Source organism: Prinia subflava, chromosome 2 (assembly GCF_021018805.1).
Source record: "Prinia subflava isolate CZ2003 ecotype Zambia chromosome 2, Cam_Psub_1.2, whole genome shotgun sequence".
NCBI lineage: Eukaryota > Metazoa > Chordata > Aves > Passeriformes > Cisticolidae > Prinia > Prinia subflava.
In genome coordinates this window covers 78,202,419-78,224,677 of record NC_086248.1, presented here as the reverse complement: position 1 = coordinate 78,224,677, position 22,259 = coordinate 78,202,419, and the positions used below count along the sequence as shown (strand labels likewise).

Below are 22,259 nucleotides of genomic sequence, written 5' to 3'. Positions count from 1 at the left end.
CTGTGCCGTGTGCTCTGGAATGACCCTGCTCGAGCAGGCAGGTTGGACGATGGAGGTTGGACCACCTGACTCACGCTGTTCCCTTCTAACCTGACCCCTTCGGTGATTCTCCGCAGGGAGTTGCCCAAGCAGACTCCACACGGATACACATGGGTGCCTGGCCCTATCCCCGCTCCCTCAGGAGCTGTTCCCGGGGCCCAGCGCCGGCGCGGGGTACGAAGGGCCCTCCCCGGCCATGGCGCTGCTCGCGCTCCCCTCACGCCGCCGCCGGGGCGGGGCCCGCGCGCCCTCCCGGCGTGCCCCGCGCCGCTGTCATGGCGGCTCCCTGCGGCCGCTGCCCGCACATGGGCTGAGGGCTGGCGCCGGCGGCGCGCGCGTCTCTGTGGGCGCGGGGGTCGCGGCCGCGGTGGCAGTGGCAGTGGCGGTGGCGGTGGCGGTGCCGGGGAGCGCGGCGGGCGCGGGCGGCGGGGCCATGCTGGCCCTGGAGCGCGCCCTGCTCAGGGGCTTCCTCAGCGCCGCCGAGTCCCTGGAGTGGAAGCAGGGCGAAGTCGCGGCCGCAGGTGAGGGGAGGTCCCGGCCCGGCGCGGCGAAGGTGCCCGCGCGTTGTGCGTGTCCGGAGCCAGCAGACAGAGCCGGGGCCGCGGCTGGCGGCTCCTTTTCCCCTCGGGCGTTTTCACCTCCGGATCCTGTCACATCCTCGGCGAGCTCCCGGGGGCTCCTGCCCGCGCTGTAGGGTGGGGGAGGCCGTGGGCTTGTCAGGCTGGAGGAGCGGGAGCTGCCGCCTGGAGCGGCCGGCGCTCCGCGGGGTTCCTTGGCCGCTGTCGGTGCGGGCGGCGGGGCCGGAGCCGCAGCGGTGCCGGCAGCCGCCTCCTGCCGAACTCGGGAGGCTCCTGGGCACGGGGCTCCCTCCGGCCCCTCCCGAGTGAGAGGCTGCCCGGCTGTTGGGACCTGGCAGTGAGGTGGAACGCGCTCTTGGAGCAAAACGTGGGGAGGAAGAGTCTGGCACGAGCTGCCTGTGGTATATTTGGTAGTTATTCGGTCACAGTTGCTTGAGCGATCAGTGGAAAATAGTCTTTTGAGGGGAGTTGGTTAAACCCAGCTTTCCTGCAGGGGAACGCAGCAGCTCTTAAAATGTAACCTTTGTCACGTAAAGGTACTTCCATGTTTCAGGCAGACTGAGGTAGAGTTGTGCTCAAGTCATGTGCCATGTTGTAGCGTATTGAAAATCTCATTTATCCTTACCTAAGCACTTACTGATTTTTGGAAAAGAACCGTACAGAGCTAATCAGCTCTTATTTCCTTATGTGACATTTTATTTGACCTAAATCATTGTACTGTCCAAGAATGGTAGCTGATGTGACTGACTCCTGTCTTTTCTAAGAGTTGTGCATGCTGTTTGTGGTATGGAGTTTTTCTGATTTTTTTTTTTTTGTCAGATTGATTTTTTTAGCTTTGGTTTGTTTTGAAGTACTTTAAGTAGTGTACTGCTATAAGATGTGGGGAAAATTTGTTGAAGAAAGGCATCTCGCAGTACAGATAGAAAATGGTGGGGTTTGTGATGATTCTTAATCATCATTTACATGGGCCCTTCCTGTTGATGATCCTGAAAACAAATTTAAAAGCTGTGACCCTGAATTTGTGTAGTGTTTGATAGAAGGCTACACACAGAATCAAAATCAGATTTTACATGCTTACAGTTATGTTACTGGAAAGAGAAGAACCTCAATATTCCTCATTCATCATCATGTGCCCTCACAGCCCATAGTTATTCTACAAACTACAGCATTGCCTGTCTGGGCAACTAGAATCCAATCTAAAAAAGTTGTCATTTGGTGAGAGAAAGTGTCTCCAAAGCAAAGATTGGAGAAAAGTCTTTTGTTATTTCCATTCTCTGTGAGGGTATGATGTCAGCGGAACCACTGCTATTCTTTTGTATATGTCCTTCCAGCTACAGCTTAAAATGTTTTATAAATAATACATGGCACACATTATTTCTTACATCATTCAGTAGATCGTTGTGGAGAACAGAAGTAATCTTTGGTCAACAGCGTGGTGCAGAGACATTAGAATGAGTGAGTCTCTGTCACCCATTCCTACAGTAATGCAGTGCTGTTATTGTAGGTGGTTCTGCCCTCTGCGTTCCTGCATTTCTAAAATTTAAAGTACTTGTTTAGCTGGACAGCTTGAGGTTGATATTCAGATCACCTCTTCGCACAGCTGCTGCTTTTGTGTATCTGTAGCTGTGCCGGTGTTAAATTGGTTACCTCGGCTGCTGATGTTAGTGCAGCCACAGTAACACCGAGTGCAGGGAGCTGCAATCCCCGGCTGGAAACACAGATTGATAGGAAGGCACTTGTCCTGTGACGACCTCTGCATTTCCTCAGCCGAACCATCACCAGCCCCTGCATCATCTGCTCAGAAACCAGTTGCAGGAGTTGCAGCCACAGGTGCAGGGTAGGCAGATAATGGCTTTGCTCAAGAACAGCAGGTTTGAACATGGCCAGATTGTCCCAACAAGTGCTGTATTGTAGCATATCTGAAGCATATGATAGCTCTATGAGTAAAGTTGTAGCCTGGGTCAAAAACTCGATGGGTCTGAGGCTTCTTAGAAATATATAGCATTTCTTGTCTTTCCTTTGTCTTAAAATCAGGCTTTAAAACAGTCATGAGTCTAAATCCCCCTTAGTGATTACTCCTAAGAATCTGCTCCATATGCAGGCTTTTCATTGAGATAGTATAGCTACCATAGGAAATAATTCTTTTGTAAAGATAAAATATCATTGCCCATTGCTTGTAGGTATTCTAAGCTTGTAAATGAAGGACTGAGCAGTTTCTCTAGTTTTGCATAGGAATTTATTCACTGAACTCTGCGAATATTGAATCATTTTTATTTGTTGCATTTTCCCTAAATAAGTTCTCCAGTCTGTGAAATTATTGTCTTATCTATAGGAGTTTACTGTTCATTTAAAATGTTTTGAAGGAAGAATACCCTACTGTTAAAACTAAAGTATTTTAAAAGGGCATCCATTTATTTTTCCTGAAATTTCTGTGCAAGTTTTTGTTTTATATTCATCTGGTCATTTGTGTTTCACTGTAACTTCAATACAAATTACTTGGAATGAAGTGACACCTGCTAGTGCTGCTCTCGAGTTTCAGTGCAGCTGCACTTTCCCTGCAATATAAATGAAGATACATTCTTTAGAAGGGGAGTGATAGATATTCTCATTGGAATAGGTGTAATGGGTCTTGAAAGACAAAATAGTTTGAAAGTTGACACTCATTTCTGTGTTGATTTTTTTATCTTCTAGAAAGTGGATCATTATTGCAATTGATGTTTGATGGGAAATACGAGGCAATATTTTCAAATTCAGCCATTCAGAATGTTTTCTGTGCGACTTCTGTGACGGAGGAGAACATTGACACTTACTTGGAGAAGCAGATTCTAGCATACCTGGATCGTTCTGCAGAGGCTGATAACGTGGAAAGGTGGAAATTATGATTTATTATATGGAAGTTTAGTATGGTTTAGTATTATATGGTTGATTTTCACAAAACACATTTAAAAAATGTGTAATTTGTATAGGGCCTTCAAAATCCTTGTACTGACAGGAAAGCAGAAAACAAATTTCATGTGTTATTCCTCCTGCTCCCTTGGGCATCTATTTGTTACTGTCCAGTGAAAGAAACAATAATGTTGTGATGTGGGAGTTTGTTGAAAACATCAGCTTTATTTTATTTGATATTACCTCAGAGGGTTCTGGTATAAAGAAGTCACACATATATGTTCATGTTGCCATATATCATCAAACAACTAACAGTTTTCTCTCTGAAATGTTGTCTTACATTTATGTGGCTGCTTGAAGTACTGTGTAATGTTACTGTCCAACCAATGCCTGTATTTTTAAGTCTGACTTACAAACAACTGAGGTTGTTCTACTCTTTTTAACGTAAGGTGTTACTCATGGATGCTGTTCCTCAAATAATTATTTTCTTCCCAACACTTTCTCTGATAGTCTCTCTTAATGGTACTGTATGTGCTAATTGTTGCTGTTAAGGAGTCTGAATTTACTGTTTACAGTTGGCTGTGTAAATGATGAACAGACTGCAGTCTGACCTGCTAGGGATAGTAGAAGCAGAAAAATGTATGTGTGTTGTGTATATAAATAGATAGTTTAAAAGGTAAAAAAAGAGCAAAAGATAAGAGAAGATAAAGGTTAAAAAATAAAGGTAAGAGGAAGGTAATTGTTAGCAATTAGTGTTGGCCAAGTCCAAATATGCGTGTTTTGGTATGACACATATAAACCTAAGACTTCTTGCTAAAATAGCAGAGAAAAAAAGACCTGGCATGTTTGGAAAAATGAGCTGAGATTTGCATGTGATCATAGTGTGTCAGATACTCATCTTGTGGTGTAGTGCACAATACAATGCACTCCTGCTTTCTGAGTTGGAGTGTTCAGAGGTTTTTCCCATGCATGTTTTCTACTAAGTGTTTCTTGTTTGTTTTTTTTTTTTTCCTTACCTTGTTGTGATGTTACTGTTAAATAGTAGCTGGAGAAATTTTCGAGTATTTCTAGATTCTCTCACCTTGCAGTAGTTTGAATAACATGACAGTAGTTTGAATAACAAGGGAAGAAAAATCAGTCAGGACTTGAATATACTCAGTTCTGATCTTAATTATTGCTTCAAATATGTGTTACTGCATTTTTAAGCCATTCAGCTTTTTGAAGGTAATCATAATCTATATCAGTGGAACTTTATATGTGTCCTGTTATAGTGCAGATACCCACTCCTACTGCAGACAGCAAAGGAATTTGTTCCTTGGCTGCCCATGCTCCAGCTCTCTGGTCTTTGAGGTTTTTCTTGTTTGCTCTGCAGCTCTGGGTTGCATTAGAAGCCCACTTGCCAGAAGATATGGAGGCAGATCTGCAATATTTAGCATTTCAGAAGCAGACAGAGGGTTTTCTGCCCAAAATTATAGCCTGAAGTTAATTCAAAATGAAAACAAAGAGTCTTCAAAACCTATCAGCGTCTGCCAGAAACAGTTTTGTTTGTAGCATCCAAGTGAATTTTTCAAGCTCCATTACTAATAATTTAAGAAGTTTTGGGGGCTGAAGGAAGTCAGTTGTGGCTTTCTCTTAGACAAAAACTTTTACTGAATTTGCTTGTCTGAAAGATAGATGATTTCCTGTTTTAGGTAGGCACTGCAGAGCACTTTGACCTGTACTGTCTTGGTCGCCCATGACTTTCTGGGTTAAAATGTGTCACATAATTATTTTTCCTACCTGCAGACCCTATGTCCTGTGAAGGCCTTATAGAAGGAACCTAAATAACCTTTACATCCAGGCTTTGCATTGCTTATGATGAAACTGGCGTGGGTGGGTGTATTTTTTTTTTTTTAATGCCTAAAATGTAATTTTCTTTTTCCACTGAGTGATTCCAAAGAGGTGCAGCAAACCTTTAAAGTTCTAGCCCAAAAAATTCAGTAAGACACGGTTTGCTTGTGACTTTTTGTAGATGGGATAGGTTAAAATTTTTTTTTCTTGAAATGAAAGTTGTAATTCTGGAGATTTAAAAACACAGTAGGATTTGAATTCAGTCGGAAACAGAAAGTTGGATAATGTGAATCTTATTCTTTTTGCACAATATAAACAGGGCAAAGTATGGTTTTGTAATAGTCTTAAAGGAACTCTTAAGGAGTTCTTTTTCTGAAGCTAGAACTGAGCAGCTTGAGGGCAAAACAGCTCACAATTTGGATCTAGACAGTAATTTTTGTGGACAACTTCTCTGTAACTTTTTCCACTTTCAAATCCATAGTTCTATAAGGACAATGGTTTAGCAGCATTTTAAAAATTGGTGCAACATTTCTATCCCTTTAACTGGTTGCCTTCTTTTCCCTGCCCCAGACACATTTTCACTATGGCACTTTAAGCCTTTATGTCCTAAAAATTAAGCATTCCTTACAATAAATGTGTTAAATAGGGTATTTTTTGTTTTGCTTTTTTCCTGCTGTTACTACTCACTACAATGCTTAAAAGCTGTTTTCTACAGAAAATGTAGCTTTGTGGTTGTATTTTAATCAGCAACACTTGAAGGATGAAGCAATAGGAAATGTGTTAACCCTGCAGAGGGGGAATACCTTTTTTGGTTTTGTCCTGAGCTCCATAGGAAGGAGGTGCATTCCTTGGCTGAGGTACAGTTTGATTCAAAAGACTGGAAGGAAATGGTGTGAAGGTTCCAAAATCTAAAGGACCAAGGAAATGAACTCTAACACTGTTTTTTGTTGATTATGTATTTACTACTTTTACCTTATTCAATATAGAAATGAATATCAAACTTGGCAAAATAATCCATACAATAAAGCTTGTTATGATTTCCCAAGCTGAACACTGAATGGAATTTCTGGTATTTCTCATGGGCCATCTGATGGTTGGTTACTGATGTGCTGTATGTAATGAAAACTGAAAATGAAGAAAATCTTGTTGTTTCTGCAGCTTGCTTTGATGTTCATGAATTGAAAAAATAGCAAAGTTAGACACTGAATAGTTTTGGCTACTCTTCTGTAATTTCTGGCATCACTAAAAAGAACAGAAACCTGTAACTTCATAAGCTGAACCTGGCTTTTGAATATCTTTTCTTTTATTTTGTTTGTAAATTCTAGCATTATATGCACATCCATTTTTAAAAAATAAAAATGCACTATTCTTTATTTTTGAGGAACATTTGAAACAGCAATATGAATATTAACCATGTGATTCTGCATCATGACGAACAATTGGACTTGGTGTAAACAGTGTTAAAAAAAGGCAGTAAAACTAAAAATTCACACAGAGAAAAGAAAAACAAGATGAGTGGATACAGACATGTATGTAAGGAAAATGTAAAATAAATGATGTAGATCACCATGGCAAGGGGGACATTTGCAGCAGTCACTCTGTTGCCTTTTAGGTGTCCTTTGGGAGGTGAGCATCTGCAGGTCTGCACTGTGTGAAGGGCAGTCAGGGAGACAGAATGCATTTTCTTGGAAAAGAAATAGGGGATAGGCAAGGGAGGTCAGCATTTGCAGGGATTACAAAATTGGTTTGAATTGAAATTGGTTTTCTGATACAGGGTGAGTGTGATAATCAGACTGGGAATTGGTCACGATGGGGGAAAAGATGGGGAAAAAATAATTTGGTGATGACAAATTAAGCACTGGAAAAACAGTATCCCAGCCAAAGTAATGGATTTGGTTATCAGTTGTTCCAGAGGTGTTCTGCGTGGATAAAACTGTCTCTCTTGAAGCAAATTTGCTTTCCAGATAGATATCAGTAATATTTAAATAAATAAATAAATTGTTACTAGTAGAAACAGTGTAAATTATAAAATAATGAAAATTATCTTCAAAAGACTAGAGTATCAAATCACAGTGCAGGGATGGTTGTTCTGTATGTTACCTTTCAGAAGCTTTGAAACATTTATTATGGGAAAAAATTATTTTGTGTGTAGTGATAATAATTTAGTATACAATAATTGTTAGTGCTTCATGTTCTTGAGTTATTTGGAAGTTTAATGGTGATCTTGGATATATATTCATATTTCCTAACAGATAGTTACTGGCTGAATAATGACAGCCAATAAGTGTTACCTTGTCTTGTGTGACAAGAACTGTTTATGCCAGTCCTTGTTCTCTCACTCCCCTGAAAGATGGTTTTGGTGGGGATTTTTTGTTTTGTTGTTGTTGTTTGGTTTTTTTTTTTTGTTTTTTTTTGTGGGTTTTGTTGTTGTTTTTGTTTTTTAATTTTCAATTAAATGTTCCCCACCCCTGCTTTCTTATTGTTCTACATTTTTTGTTGCATTCTTGCCCACAGCTGGTTGTTTGTGTTCAGCTTTTGTGTTTTACTTTGGTTTTTAAGGGGTTGTATAACATTTTTTGTTTCGATAACATTCATAACATTCATTTTTTGTTTCGATTGGAGGGCTCTTAGATCTCTAAATTTCAGTTTTTACAAAAAGAAAGGACTAGGTTTTTCTGTTCCAATTATGCTCCTTAACATACCAGTGTCTATATCAAATCTGCACAATTAAAATGCTGACTTTCTGTAGTTTAGGAGGCCCATTCTCTATGTGTTAGGGCCCTTGTCGGTAAGGTTCCAAGTCATTAAGGTATCATAAAACAAACCAGAAGTTTGTATATAAATCTTTAAATACCTGTTAAATTGACCATTACATTCTGAGAGATTGTGCCGTGCCTTTTGCAGACCACACTGATCGTTTGCTAAAGAAATCATAGTAATGTAAAATGAGCTTAGTCTTGTAGATAAAGAAAATTTTGCCATACCTAGTTTCAGAAATGAAACAAAGTCTCTTAATTTCATCTTACAATAAATTTCTATTATTTAAAATAAAAGCCATGATGAATTAGATATTATTTACTGCCAAAGTGTCTGAACCAACTTGGAGATAGTATTGTGAATTTTTGATTTAATTTAATTTTTTTATCAGAGGGAGTGAAAATACAGTTATGTAGAAACAAACTTGTTCTTTTGGAACATGTGCTAATGCAGTATTTTTTCTGTGAAAATGCTGAGAGTTAGATGTATTATAAAAAACTATAACCACCATGCAATAGGCAGATATTGGATTATCTGCATTCTTTGCTAATCTTCTGATCTCTGATAGTTATGTACAGCCTTAAATTGTGAAATATATGAACTCTGCCTCCAAAATGCTTGGCATTAGTTACAACCTTTATAAACAAACACGTTTTGAGGACTTTTAGTTTCCTAAGTGCATTCTTGAATATTCCGTTCATTCTACCCGCCTCACAGGAGAGTGATTTTTTTTTTAAAGCTGAGAGTTTTGAGCTAGCACAAGATTCAGTCAGCTCTTGTAGCCTTAAGTGAAAATGTAATATGTTGCTAATTGCTGTTCTTATCTGTATTGCAGGCAGAGGCTGATGTTTCTGCTTGGTGTGGGGAGCTTGCAGCTCTTTGTTCAAAGCAATTGGACTGGGCCTCCTGTTCAGTTAAAGCTCCAGGATTTTTTGCCGCCTTCATTGTTACAGAAGTTCTGTGAGGTAGGTTTGGATTTTAATAAGCTGGCCTTTTATTGTCACAGCTTTTCACAAGTAACCATAACACTTAGGTGTGTGAGAGAGGGCACATCTGCAAGGCGGGGTGCTAGAATGGATTCCTGTAATCATCAATTCTACTGCTGCTATTGCAGCATTTTCAGTTACATCAGCAGTGTCCTAAAAGTAGTTACTGTTTCTCTGCTTAAGATACTTCCTGCTGGAAACGTTGGGTTTGGATGGAGAAGATATCTTTAATATAGGCGAGCATTTCCTCAAAGGGCATTTGCAATCAATAAACTTTTTTGTGTGTTTATTTTGGGATACATTCTTAGCTGGATTGAAGAAAGATGTTTATAAATGGCTTAGAAATTTTCCCTCCTTAGAGAAAGGTAGAAGTTGCATATCTTGCAAATAGCAGAATGTTTAGCAGATGCTAACAGCAGAATTGGATGCTCAGTATCCTTTTAGGCTCCTGAATGCCAGGTGAGTTGAGGTAATAGTAGTACAAAAATGCCAATTTAAATAGAGCTTTTGGAAGCAGAAGAGAATGTAGGAGATGAAACTGAGGACTGTCAGTTTGATTTATTTTGTCATCATTTTATGTAGATTACTAATCAACACCCTAACTTCTTTTAGTGAGATGTGTGTACTGTTCCCCATGGCAGTACCACAGTCCAGACTCTCCTCGTGTGGTGTCTAGCACAGCTTCTTGATTTTTCTCTTGGGGTTAAAGCTGTGGTAAAGTACTGCCTACTGCAGTGTGTCAGTGAAGAACGTATCAGTAGTCTCTGCTAATGCTGAATCTATACACAAGTTTGAATTTAGAATTTCCCTAAGAATAAGGTATGGACCATGAGCAGTGTAAATGCTGTAAACTGTGAAATGAGGGGAAGTTGGAGTATATGAAAAGTTTCATGTAAAGCTGTTGGCTCTGCTGCGTTACTGAGGCACATTTTCCATAACTCACAAAATCCTGCCTTAAGTTCATTTGCAAGGTTGTATTTCTAAATAACTAATTCAGACACAGTACTGCTCCTGGTTTTTTAAATAGGTGTTAAATTTGGTTTCTCTTTTAGGGCTGGCACAGTATGTATACATAGGCTTATTTTTCGCATGATTTTTGATACTTGAAATTCAGATCTCATCTTCTGATGACTGAATAAGTAACAGTGGAAATCAAGTGTACTAAAACTTTTAGGGTGTGAAATGAGTTAGAAATTTAGAAGTGTGCTACCTCTGAAGGGAAAAATAGTTTATTTTGCCTTTATAGATAGTAAAAATAATACAGCCTTATTTCTTTGATTATCTTCATAATTTGTTTATAATGTTTAATATTATAATATTGAAATATTCTTGCAAATTTTGGTTTCTGTTTACTGGAGAACTCTCTGTTCTCTGTTAGTGTGTGTGCATAGGTTGCACTGTAGCGCAGTCTGCGGTCCAAGACGTTGCTTATAGGATCGCTGTCGCTAGCAGAGTTTAGAGACAAATACAGAATACTGGATTTTCCAAATACTGGAAAATTGAGTGTTCGTCATTTCTATTAACCATTTCATAGAATCATAACATGTTTTGGCTTGGATGGGACTTTAAAGATCACCCAGTTCCAAGCCCCCAGCCATGGGCAGGGACATCTTCTGCTAGACAAGGTTGCAAGGGTTCTATCCAATCTGGCCGTGTACACTTCCAGGGAAGGGGCATCCACAGCTTCTCTGGGTACCTTGTTCCAGTGCCTCACCACCCTCACAGCAAAGAATTTCTTCACCTAAACCTACTCCCTGTCTGTTTTAAGCCACTTCCCTGTGTCCTGTCACTACGTGCCCTTGTAAATAGTCTCTTTCCCTCTTTCTTGTAGGTCCCCTTCAGCTACTGGAAGGCCACTGTTAGGTCACCCTGAATCCTTCTTTTTTCCAGGCAATGTCATTTAATGTCTGGAAGAATGAGATACTAATTCCCTGTTGAGTAAGGAAATATTTGATCTCCTGTTTCGTTTCTGTTGTATTTCTTTAGTGGCTGGGAATGTGATGCTTTGAAGTATGGTTGCATATGCAGGGGTGGTATTGCAGAAACGAAACTGGCAAGAGATTATAAAGGAAAACAGACTTGAACATTATTTCTAATGAGTGCACCATCAGACTTCCATATTGCTTCAAGGTTTAGCTATTTATCTATTCAGGCAGAAGTTTACCTTTATTACTGCTATCTGTATTGTCTTCTGACATGTTAATTTTTTTTCAAGAGCCCTACACACTTATGTGCTAAAATATAATATCCAGTTTTCTTCTTTATTAAAAGTCTTAATTCAAAAGGTTTTGAATTATGTTTTGAATTATCTTTATGTATTTTTCATTCGAAGGATTCATAGTATATAAACACCTTATAAAAATGAACATCTTAATAGTGACATTTTTGTGTTTGCTTTGATCCAGCTTTCCTCTCATGTGTACGCAGAAATTCAGAAAACATGGGTTAAAAATGGAACTCTTTAACTTTCTCCATCTGTTGTAACTTTCCATATTCTGTCATCAGGACTGATACAATCCCTTTTTAAACAGGTCATCCATTTTCCAGGTTTTCAAACTAAAATTATTTTTTCCCACATCAAGGTCAAAAACTCCCAGATAACCTCTTTTCTTACAAGTGCAGTAAGGCTACACGACACTGTAATTAATTTTGGTGAAGAGTAAATAAACTTTAAGATCTTTAAGATGAGTTGCTAGTAGGAGCCTCTTGGATGTCTTCAATAAACAATATTCATGAGTATGTGTATATTGTTTCCCTTTCCACAAATTGAGTCTAGCCTTCTCTCTAAGCTATGATTACATTCATGTACTCTGTTTTATGACCTGCAGAACTGGCTTGTGATTTTCAGAGGCCACACAAAAGTAGCATTTTATTTATTAGATGTATTTCAGTTTTCTAAAATAACTGTGAGACTTTACCACACTAGTTAATAGTCTGACTGATACTATGCTGAATTTTTTTAATGAATGAATGTGGTAAAGGAAGATTAAAAAGGACTGTATTCTGGTTAAAATGGATTAACAGTTGTTGTTTTGAACTTGTTTGGGTTAGACTAAAACATTTTTAATGACCTCAGTGCTTAAAATAAGTGGCTTATGGTAATGGGCTCCTTGTGTCTTAAAAGAATTGTCACTGTCTCTGCATGTAAGAGAGTAAAAGGTACAAAGCTGTTGAAGTTGGAGCATATTTATTCTGCCTTAAGTTTCAGAGCTTCTATGTATTACCTCATACAGCTGAGCTCAGTGTTTTCAGTGAATGAACTAGAAAAGAATGTGTAGTAGTACTAATGAAGACCAGTGATGATTAAGACTGTTGTGAGGACAAGCTGCTTGCTGCTTTATTTGTTGTCTGATTTCATATTCACAAGTAGAATATATCTGGTAACAGTGAGAAGCTCCATCTGGAAGATCTTAATCTGTTAATTGATAATGCATGTAAATAACTGGTAGGAGTCCTCACAATGCGTTTATCAACACTTCCTGCTCTTCTTTTTGTAGCTTCCAGGCTGACCCCAATGAATAAGTTTTAGAATACATTTGAATATTTTTTTCCTTGTGTTTCTATTATTCCTTCTTTTATGCATTATGTGATCATTTTGCTGGAAGAGACTGAAATATTGCCATGTTTCTCTTGGCATCTCCGCCCATGCTCATAATTAATATGGAAAACACCAATGTCCTATATAGCACTACTGTCTCAATTCCAGTACAATTCCTTGGTCTTGTTAATTTAATCTGTTGTGAATTCCTTTTTTCAGGTCCAGATGCTTGGTTTCCATTAGCATGAAGTAGCTAGGAAGGAAAAAGTCTGTGCTTGACCAGCAAGATATAGGCTTTAAAAATTATGCAGATTTCTCCCTCTTGTGGGGAATGTAAGGATGTATGACAAAGGCTAAATCCAGAGGCAGAGCCTTGTAAGCAGAGATAGTCTGCTAAAGTAGCCTACAATCTTGTCCTACATTCCCTTGCTATGAATATAGAACAGAGAGGGGAATCCTAATGCAGTCACTTGAAATATACCCCTTAATTGTGAGGCCAATTCACCCTCGTGGGGTTTATGAAGAAGGGCTTTCATAACCAAAGTACTTCTTCGACATGTTGTGCTCTCAGGCAAGACTTGCTTGCACTAACTCACCATGATTATCTTCAGTCTGGATCTCAGCTCTCCAATGGTCACCTGTTACTGATATGGCTTGTAAAACTGCAGACAGCCTCCTGTGTAATTTTACCTCCTTTGCAGAGAGCTGAAGAGAGAAGCAGTATTTCTGTCGCTTTAAAGTCTAAAGGGTGAATTCTGTTTTCAAGGGACAAAACTTTGGCAGATAACCTCAGTATATCCTCTGTTAATCCAGAAGGTAAATCACCTTAGCTTTGCTAAATGACAAATTGTTGTGCAGTAGTCTTTGTATTTTAAAAATACGAGAAGCCCAGTATATATGGCTTAGTAGCCACATGCAGCAGCTTCCTGATCCTATAATTTGTCTGTGCCCCACCTTTGCTTCCATTTAATCAAGTGTTCCCAAGCCTTTAGCCTGCCTTTGTCTACTTCTTTATGTCTTCACTTACCTTTTTGTTTATAGGGGAAGGATCCCCGAGACAGAAAGAGCTGATGAAATGTTACAAAGGTCAGGGTGGTTCTCAATATAAAGTCAAAGCATGCTGAATGCTTGCTTTGCTTCTAGTCACTGTCGTTAGCAAGAAAAGAACACTAATTCTCTAAACTAAAATTGTCATACATTATATTTTTAGAGCTATTGAATGGGAATGGCAGGAGCTTTCTTCTTCTAATTTTTATCATTACTCAGGTGGCACTAGTTGTTCTGAGAAATACTTTTGAAATATTGTGAAAATTGAAATATCCTGGAGTACTGTCCAGCTTGCAGTTGATCTAGGGCTTTAGTAGTAGTAACTTAAAAGTAGCTATTAAGTTACTGTTTAGAAGTTGAATATAGAAACAGCTGTGTCAGAGATTAAAAAATATGAGTCTAGGGTGAATTGAGCTTAATTTGTGTGTATTTTGTGTGTTAATTTGTGATGGTTAAACCGAACCACTTGCATGTCCAGCAGAAGCTGGATGACTACCCCAGTGATTTCTCTGCATATGTTCATGAAGTAATTATCTAGTATATGTTTCTGTGCTTTGAGAACATTACTCCTGAATAAAATAATTCCACTTTGTTTTGTCAAGTGTGATGAAGAATAGAAAGACTCAAAAACCTAACCCAGGTTTACTAGGTCAGGAGCATTGTATTAGCAAGTCTTGGGCTGTGGTTGTTTTGAGATACATGAAATTTTTGAACTACAAGATAAGTTCAACACGTTATATATTTAGGTGTTTGAACATAAGCTCAAAATTTCTTTTTGCTCTTAGCCAGTGTTCTAGAGATTTTGGTGGACTGCAATTCTTAACTTTGCAGTCCTTGAAGCCATAGCACCTTAAGCGTCTATCTCTTACTTGTAGCTGTTCTCTCACCTTAAAGACTACCTCAGGGCAGTGAATTCTGCATGGATAATGCAGTCTTAGAGTATAGGCTGGAAAAATGAATATTGCTTTAGACTTTCTCACCTAAAGGTAAAGGATATCTGCTTTTCTGATGGGATTTGTTTCATGAAAAAGGACATGGATTTGTTAAAATAGAAGATAGCAGTTCTTTGGCTCTGGGACTCCTTGGCTTATTTTCAAGGCTGTAATATGTCATCAAATTCCCTTCTTCCTCCCTCATTCTTTGTTAATGTTACATTTGCAGGACTGAATTTTCTGGTGAAAGGACGTGAAATGTGAATTTGAGATTAATTTGTTACTACAGTGCTTAAGTATAGATAACTCTAGCATTGCAAGGCTGGTTTTGAAAAAGGTTTTATAACAAATCTCCTTTGCTTTCCCGTTGAGTATTTTAGGTGTGATCTACTTTGATTATAGAAAAAATCAAAAACATGCAGATAGGAAAAAAGTTTACAATAAACTGAAAATTGCATTGTGTCCCACTGTGTGTGTATTTGAAAAATTAATCTTTAGAAGTACTGATTGATGACTTTCCCCTCTCAAAATTACAAATGTTGATAAGGTTGTTCTTTTCTGAATGGTCAGAGGTGAAACAGATCTGGTATATTTCCAGCTGGCAGTTTCTTTCCTTTATTCTCAAGTGGTTTATTTGACTGCTGTGATCATTGTTTTCCACAGTGGGATTGAAATTACTGCAGTGATGTCATACAGGAATTCCCCTTTGTCCCAAATCATTGTCTACAAAGCAGAAGTATTTTCAATGTTAATGGAAACTAAAAAAACCCCACAGTAAATCAGAATAAACTTAAAGATTACTCTGTTACTAAAAAGTGATGTTGGAGATTCACGTAGCTTAACGATTTTTGTCTTCAATTTAATCTGTTGATACAGGTATTGAAAAGAGTTTCAAATCACTCAGGAATTCTATGATTTGTTTAGTTTAAAAAGCTGAAATATGATTCAAGTAACTTATATTTTGGTTGCATAGACCGATTAAGAATCTTTCTCAGGCAAGTGGCTTCAATACAAGCTGTTATTTAACCTTCTGTGCTTTTTCCCTTCCATTACCTTTTCCTGCCCCTTCTATACCAACTGAAAACTACACCCCTATTTTTTTGTTCATTAAGGAAAGCTGTCATATGAGAACCAGGAATAGACTGATAAATGGACATCTCCCCGGGCCTGAAGATAAACTGCTCCAATGCTTTCATTGCATTAAAAGGGAGGGGAAAATAGGTGACTGTCAGATGACAATCACCACTGAGTCCCTGGAGAGCTGCCTCAAGGCCATTAAGTAAAAGAGTTACTGTTGAGAACGTCATACAGGAATGCATCCAAAGCAGGGAGAGGTTTTTATTTATCAGACAAAGGGAATAATGGCTCTGATATTGCTGCTCTGATGCTGTTTCAACAGGAAGCTGCCTCCAGGGAAAGAAAATGATAACACTGACAGACTGACAGTACTGCAGGAATATCTAGTGTATTTCAGTGCTGTAGGATTAATTTAATTATAAAATTGTTTTGTTTCTGTGATTGCAAATTGAATGGCAAGGATTTACCAGAACCTTTTCTCCTTAGATCATGGGAATGATTATATTGCTGAGGTGTTAGTTAACTGGGTGACCTGTTCATTTCAGGTGGGAGGAAATCAGTGTCCTGCAGATCATGTTGATGTGGTGTATCGGAACAGCAAGAAACAATGCAGAATTTACCATGATGTAAAACATTGAGACTCCAAGAGACTGAGTTTTGGTTTTGTTTTGGATTTTGTGGGGTTTTTTTATGTTTTAAGCAGACTTTTTCCTTAAATGCATTAATAGCTATTTTTTCTTTTCTATATTACGTTATTTTTTAATAAACTTAAGTTTCCTGAAACTTGTTTGTTTGTTTTTTTCCCTTCTTTTAGCCAAAAATGCTGCATGCAACTATTCTGAAGGTGCTGGTTCTAGATGGTGAATCAGTCTATACCTTGACTTCTCATCCTATTTTGCTGCTTATAGCCAGGATAATTCTTGTGAATTCAAGACACAAACTCACATCTCTCCAGGTAAGAAGTATGTGACTACTGACTGTGACTACCAGCTACTCCTTGATTGGTTCTCATTCTTTTCTTCATGTCTCACTGAATCATTCTGACTTGCATTTCTTTTCCTGCAGCTCTGAGATTCTTCCCCCTAAGAAACAGTTGGGACAAAGTGATTACAATTGATCACAAGTATCTTCTTCTGAAAGATAAGCTATTTACTCACTGTCTTCCCTAAAAGAGAGGAAAGGTGTCTTTATTAGCTGGAAAAATCAGAAAATTTAATACAGCCAACTTTATCAAGACATACTTTGTGATATTATTTGTCAGGCGGTAGCTGGGAGTGCCCTATAATTCAGCTTGCATATCCTATACCCTTTTAAACAAGCTTTTGGATGCTGTTAACCATTACTGTATGAATTCTAAGTCTAAATCTCTTGTGTATGTTTGTTAGAAACAAGCAGACATGATGAAGCACCTCTTAGAGGCTCTGTACCTCCCTTGTAGTTCAGCAGCAGCCTGGTTGGTAGCAGGGCTCACTGGAAGTGGGGACTTTTAACAGCAGCAGCTTCTCTTTATTGAATTCCAGTTGAACAGAATTTGGCTGGAGATCAAAATGCCACATGGCCTCTCTTTATGCTTGGCTGACAACATCCATTCCCAGCTGGGTCTTTGTATGAGTGATGAATTAAACTGTGTGGGAGATGTTGGCTGTACTGCATTTCTGGAAGCCAAGTTCTTCCATCGTTTTCCCTCTTATTCACAGATGAGTGCTGTTGAATTTCAGCAACTGGGTCAGTCAGAGAAACAGAAATTGTACCTGGTACAGAGAATTCCCCTGCTGCCTCCCCTAAGAATGACATAATGGGGGGCTTTATTCTACGGGGTTGAGATTCAATTATTTGTGTCTACATCGAGTTTGAATAGTAGTTCAAAGACAACAACTGATAGGAACTACTTTCATCAACAGATTGGTGTAGCAATTAAAGCTTGCCGTTCTTTTTCCATTTGGCTTGATTGAAGGATCATCTCTTAATACTTTTGCTGCTTTAATAGTAGTGCACAGAAATTTAAAACAAGGTAAAATACTTCAAAATGTATCATCTAAAGCATTAATAAAGCCCTGTATGCTATTTTACATGTAAGAGAAATGCCTAAAAATCATCTGCAAGTTTTCAACTTGGCTCCCAAAAAACATTGCCAATAGAATATTGTACACAGCTCAGCTGGCTTATCTGAAACTTTAAAAATATGTTCTTACTGATTCTAGCATTTCTAAGTGGTAAGCATAAGGCCTCAGGAAATTGTATCGTTAAACTCATTTAACATGTAATCATTACTCAGTTGTGTGGGATAATTAATACTTCATTGTATAAAGGTAAACTCAAGTAATTTGAAACTTGTTACTTAAATTGCCTTTAGGTTTCTAAATAAATGATGACATGTTGGGATCTGACCTCTTTCATGAAGCCTGTTTGTGTGCTTTACTCTGTCCAGCTTGATATCAAAAGTCATCTTTCATTGCTCTTGGAAATAGATGCTATTATTCTTTTTGATGGTTCCTTTCTGGGGACATTAGAATCAGCTCTATGTAATTAGCTTAGATGTTTGTGCTTGAATATTGCACAGCCCTTAGGTCAGTCTGAAGCATACCTGCATAAAGTTCAGAAGATGGGTGCCTCTGAAGCAATCACACATCTTTCTTGTAAAATGATTGGTGTGCTAGCAGCACCAGAATAAATAGCAATCATTAGAGCCTATGTAGAGGTGTGCTCTGCATTCACAGATCAGAATCTTAAATATAATTTTGAGACTAGAGTATTAAAGTTAATTTCCATGCATTTTCTTGTGTTGCAGCTAGAGAAGAGGTTAGGAGACTGTGGGGAATTTATGCTTTGTCTACACAGCTTTCTAAACTTGGGAGTTTCCTGGGCTGTGGTTCAGCTCTGCCTGCTGTGGAGTGATTGCCTAGTTCAGTAACATCTTTGCCCTTCTGAAGTTCAACATACAGACATTAGGACTTTCAATTGTGATTGTAATGTGTTCTCAAGAGCAATTCTCCTCTTATTCTGCTCCTATTCTGCCTCTCTCAGGCTTCTTTATGCTGCCACCTGAAGAAATAAAAAAAAGGTCAAACAGAACAGGAAAAAATCCATAGAAGGATGACAGTGGATTATCAGAAATACTGAATGGCTTCCATACAAAGAGTAACTAAATAGTTTAGAACTCTTTAGGCTGGAAGATTGCTGAAGAATGAGATCTTGGCTTTCTGTTAAACTAATCTATGTGATGCAAAAGAAGATAAGTAGGAAACAGCTGGATATGGGGTTTTGGTTTTATTTTGGTCCTTTTCTGTTACAAGAATTAGGAGCTATGAAATCAAAGTAGCAAGTGGCTGCTCCAAAATAAGTGCATGCAAATATTCCTTTTTTTCTCCTGTTCACAGTGTTTCTTACCACATGGTGGTACTAAAGATTTGCAGGGTTCAAAGAGCAGTTAGAGAAATTAGAGGGAAAATCCATCAAACCCTTGGAGCACTGTAGAGCTGCCTGGGTATGTTCATCTTTACACTAGGTTACGGTTGTCTTTTTAATGAAACAGCTATTTTGGACAGGTTTGTAATTTTTAGAAACTAGAATTGAATGGAGTACAAAATCTGTATTTTGAAACTACTTTACTTTTTTTCCTTTATTTTCTTAATGCTCTTGAAATATCCGTATTTTCTTTCAGACATTACCTTGGTGGACTCTAAGATGTGTAAATATTCACCAGCAGTTGCTGGAGGAGAGATCACCTGAGCTATTTACTCTTGCCCAGACCTGTATAAAACAAGGTATATTTCTAGTTGCTTGTTTTACTGGCTTGCAGCATCTCTTTTAAGATAGCACGAATTTGTAGTCATAACTGTTGTAATGCTTATCAGACACATAACTGCAATCAGTAGAGAGGGAGCAGAATTTCACTTAAGTTGGTATGGACTTGTAGGGCACATGCTATTTTTCAGCCTCTCAGATGAAAATGTGATTGTAGACAAGGGTTTTTTGACAGTGATTTGTTTTGAGACTCTTGGATGTGGTTCTCAGAGACAGATGATGTAAAGTAAACCTGAATATTTAGTGAGTTTGTTTCTGGCAGTTTTTGCTGCCTGGTGCCTCTTACCAGTTTGTTTATTTTCTCCCTGAAGCCATCTGGTATTTCAAACAAGTACTTTCATATTCCATAAAATAAATACTTTTAAACCTTTTAAATTGTCTTTGAGTAGGGCTTGAATAGCCCACTTGCTTGTCTATATCAAGTTCTAAAAAAACCTTTGTGTTAGTTACTAGGGGAAAAGACCTTCAAATTTAGGAGAAATTACATTTTTCTCAAGTGTTAGGTCAGTATCATCACCTGAATAGAAGACAGCTGCAAGGATTCTGTGCTGTTCTGAAGCAGCCATTGTGTAAAACCAATTGGGCTTGGTGCAGTTTCCCATCCCTTTGCCGTGTGCCAAATGTGGTGTGGGGTGCCAGAAGGATGTGTAAGTTTGGGACATCAGTGCTTATGGGCCACTACATCAGTACTGGTAATGATGTGAAGCTTTCCCCAAAGGTCCTTGAAGTTTCTAAGTGCCTAAACTTACGAAGCACTGTGAGTAAATGGTATTTAGGCAGTGGTGAGACTGCTTCTCAATGTGTTACTTGAGTTCATCATATCGCTTTAGCACAAGTCATCTTGTATTCAGCTCATTGAAACTTGCTAGCTGCAGAAAATCTCGTTGTAATGCACAATTAAACACTAGAACCTGATTTTTTTTCCTTTGAAATCGAATTGTGTCACTCAGTTCAAACGTTGTGGTTTTGTGGGGTTTCCACTTCTACCTTCATATCCAGTATTTTCTAGGCTTGGAATAATATTTTTAAATTAGTAGTTCGTGGTTGTTTTTTTTTTTTTAATTTAAATCTTGTCTTTGAAAAAGTTGTAACTAGGCAGGATTTATCTATGCAAATGTTGGTTTAGTGAATTTAAAAAGCTGTGTAAAAGCTATATTCAGACTTAGCAGCTCACTGTATTAAGTGAAAGGATTTGAGGATTAACAAGTCCTAACGAAAAAAAAAAGCTTAGGAAGTTTAAACAGTAAGATCTTTTTGTGCTAGAGTTGACTACCAATCTCTAAATTTAAAAAAAAATTCAAAAAATTCAGAGAAAATATTTTAAAAATCCTTGATAACACTATTTTTTATAGTAAGACTTTTTAGCACCATTAATAAAGCTTGTTTGAAAAATTAAGCATCCATTAGGAAGCACAGCCTCAGTGCTGTAACTGGGTAACCTGTCCTTTTTAAGTACTGTGGTGCTGTGAGCATTTTTGGACTTCTTACTATCTAAATATTTTTACAAAATGTGGAAATAAAGCATGAAGCAAAAAACCTACTTCCATTTAAGAATAATCAGCATGAATCATTCTCAACTTAATGGTCTGTATTTTCAGGAATAGAACTTTAATGTGTAAGAAATACAAATGCATTTATGCTGGATGAAAGAACGTCAAGTATTCTTTCCTAAAGACTTCAGATCTGTTCACAAAGGTATTTTCTCCAGTGCAGGTGGAGAACATGATCTTTATAATTCAGCAAGTCAATAATGATTTGAAAAACCAACCAGCAAACAAAAACTCAATACACAAACAAAAACCAACCAAACAGAAAATGTCTTAGGAATCCTAAGCCACCATTCAATGCTTGATCTGCTGTTGAAACTTTAATTTGAGGCTTTCTACTTCAGGGATGGTATTAGCTCAATATTTTGTTCTTATGTGCTTTAGAAGGTCCAATACAATTAGAGTTGTTTATTTTCTGTGGAAGAGATATTTCCGAGTTCAGCTTTGCTGTTAAATACAAGCAAAGATTGAACTTTTCTTTTTTCTGTTAGTAATCCTTAGATATAAAACTTGAAAAATGCTTTAAATCACATATATCTTTTATACACTTTTAGTGAATTTTTAAATATGTGAAGGTGTAAAGAGCAACAGACTTTCTCTCATGGTATATTAAATGTATTTTTAAAATACCGCTGTCCTGAACTGCATTCTCATCTCTTTTTTTTTTCTTAATTTGCAGTGACAGAAGCAGAAGCTTTGTTCACAGATGGTGAAAGCTGGCACTTAGCAGTTCAGTTCCATCTTGAGTCTGCCTATACATTTTTGTTTTACTATGAATATAAAAAAGCTAAACACTGTTTCAACATGGCTAAAGATATAACAAAACTTCAAATTAACCTTACAGGTAAGTTCTGCTTGTAAAGTCTATGAAGATGATTGGTTGGACCAAAATAACCTATTGCTTGTTGGGATTTTTTTGTGACATATCCAAGTAATAAGGAACTGTACTTCGGAAGAGCTTAATGTTTAACAGGTAGATCTTACTTGTCTTCCAAGAGTTAGTGTTGCTTGGAAGAGAAATATGACATCTAGTTAAAACATTCCTGAATGGGTATTTGAGGAGTTTGGGTGTTACAATCCTTTCTAGTGTTTCATGTCAAAATCTAGGTCTAGTTGCGTCTGCTGGTGTGTAATGAATAATTTTTTGTTTGGTTTGGTTTGTTTGGAGACACTTACAAAGGTGTCTGCATGATGATTCAATGCAGTCTTTCACCTTTTGTGCCAGTAGCCTAGGTCTA

The 22,259-nt window shown here is 38.1% G+C and overlaps 1 protein-coding gene across 1 annotated transcript in view; it reads left to right on the top strand.

Moving 5' to 3' along the window:
* Positions 1-220: 220 nt before the first annotated feature.
* Positions 221-22,259, top strand: part of TTC27 (tetratricopeptide repeat domain 27) — a 113,417-nt gene continuing 91,378 nt past the window's right edge. Inside the window, exons 1-6 of the mRNA XM_063390683.1 lie at positions 221-560; positions 3,309-3,486; positions 8,926-9,055; positions 16,485-16,625; positions 19,332-19,434; positions 21,701-21,865. Coding sequence (XP_063246753.1) covers positions 236-560; positions 3,309-3,486; positions 8,926-9,055; positions 16,485-16,625; positions 19,332-19,434; positions 21,701-21,865 — 1,042 coding nt within the window. The 5' untranslated portion in view covers positions 221-235. The remainder of the gene's footprint in view (positions 561-3,308; positions 3,487-8,925; positions 9,056-16,484; positions 16,626-19,331; positions 19,435-21,700; positions 21,866-22,259) is intronic.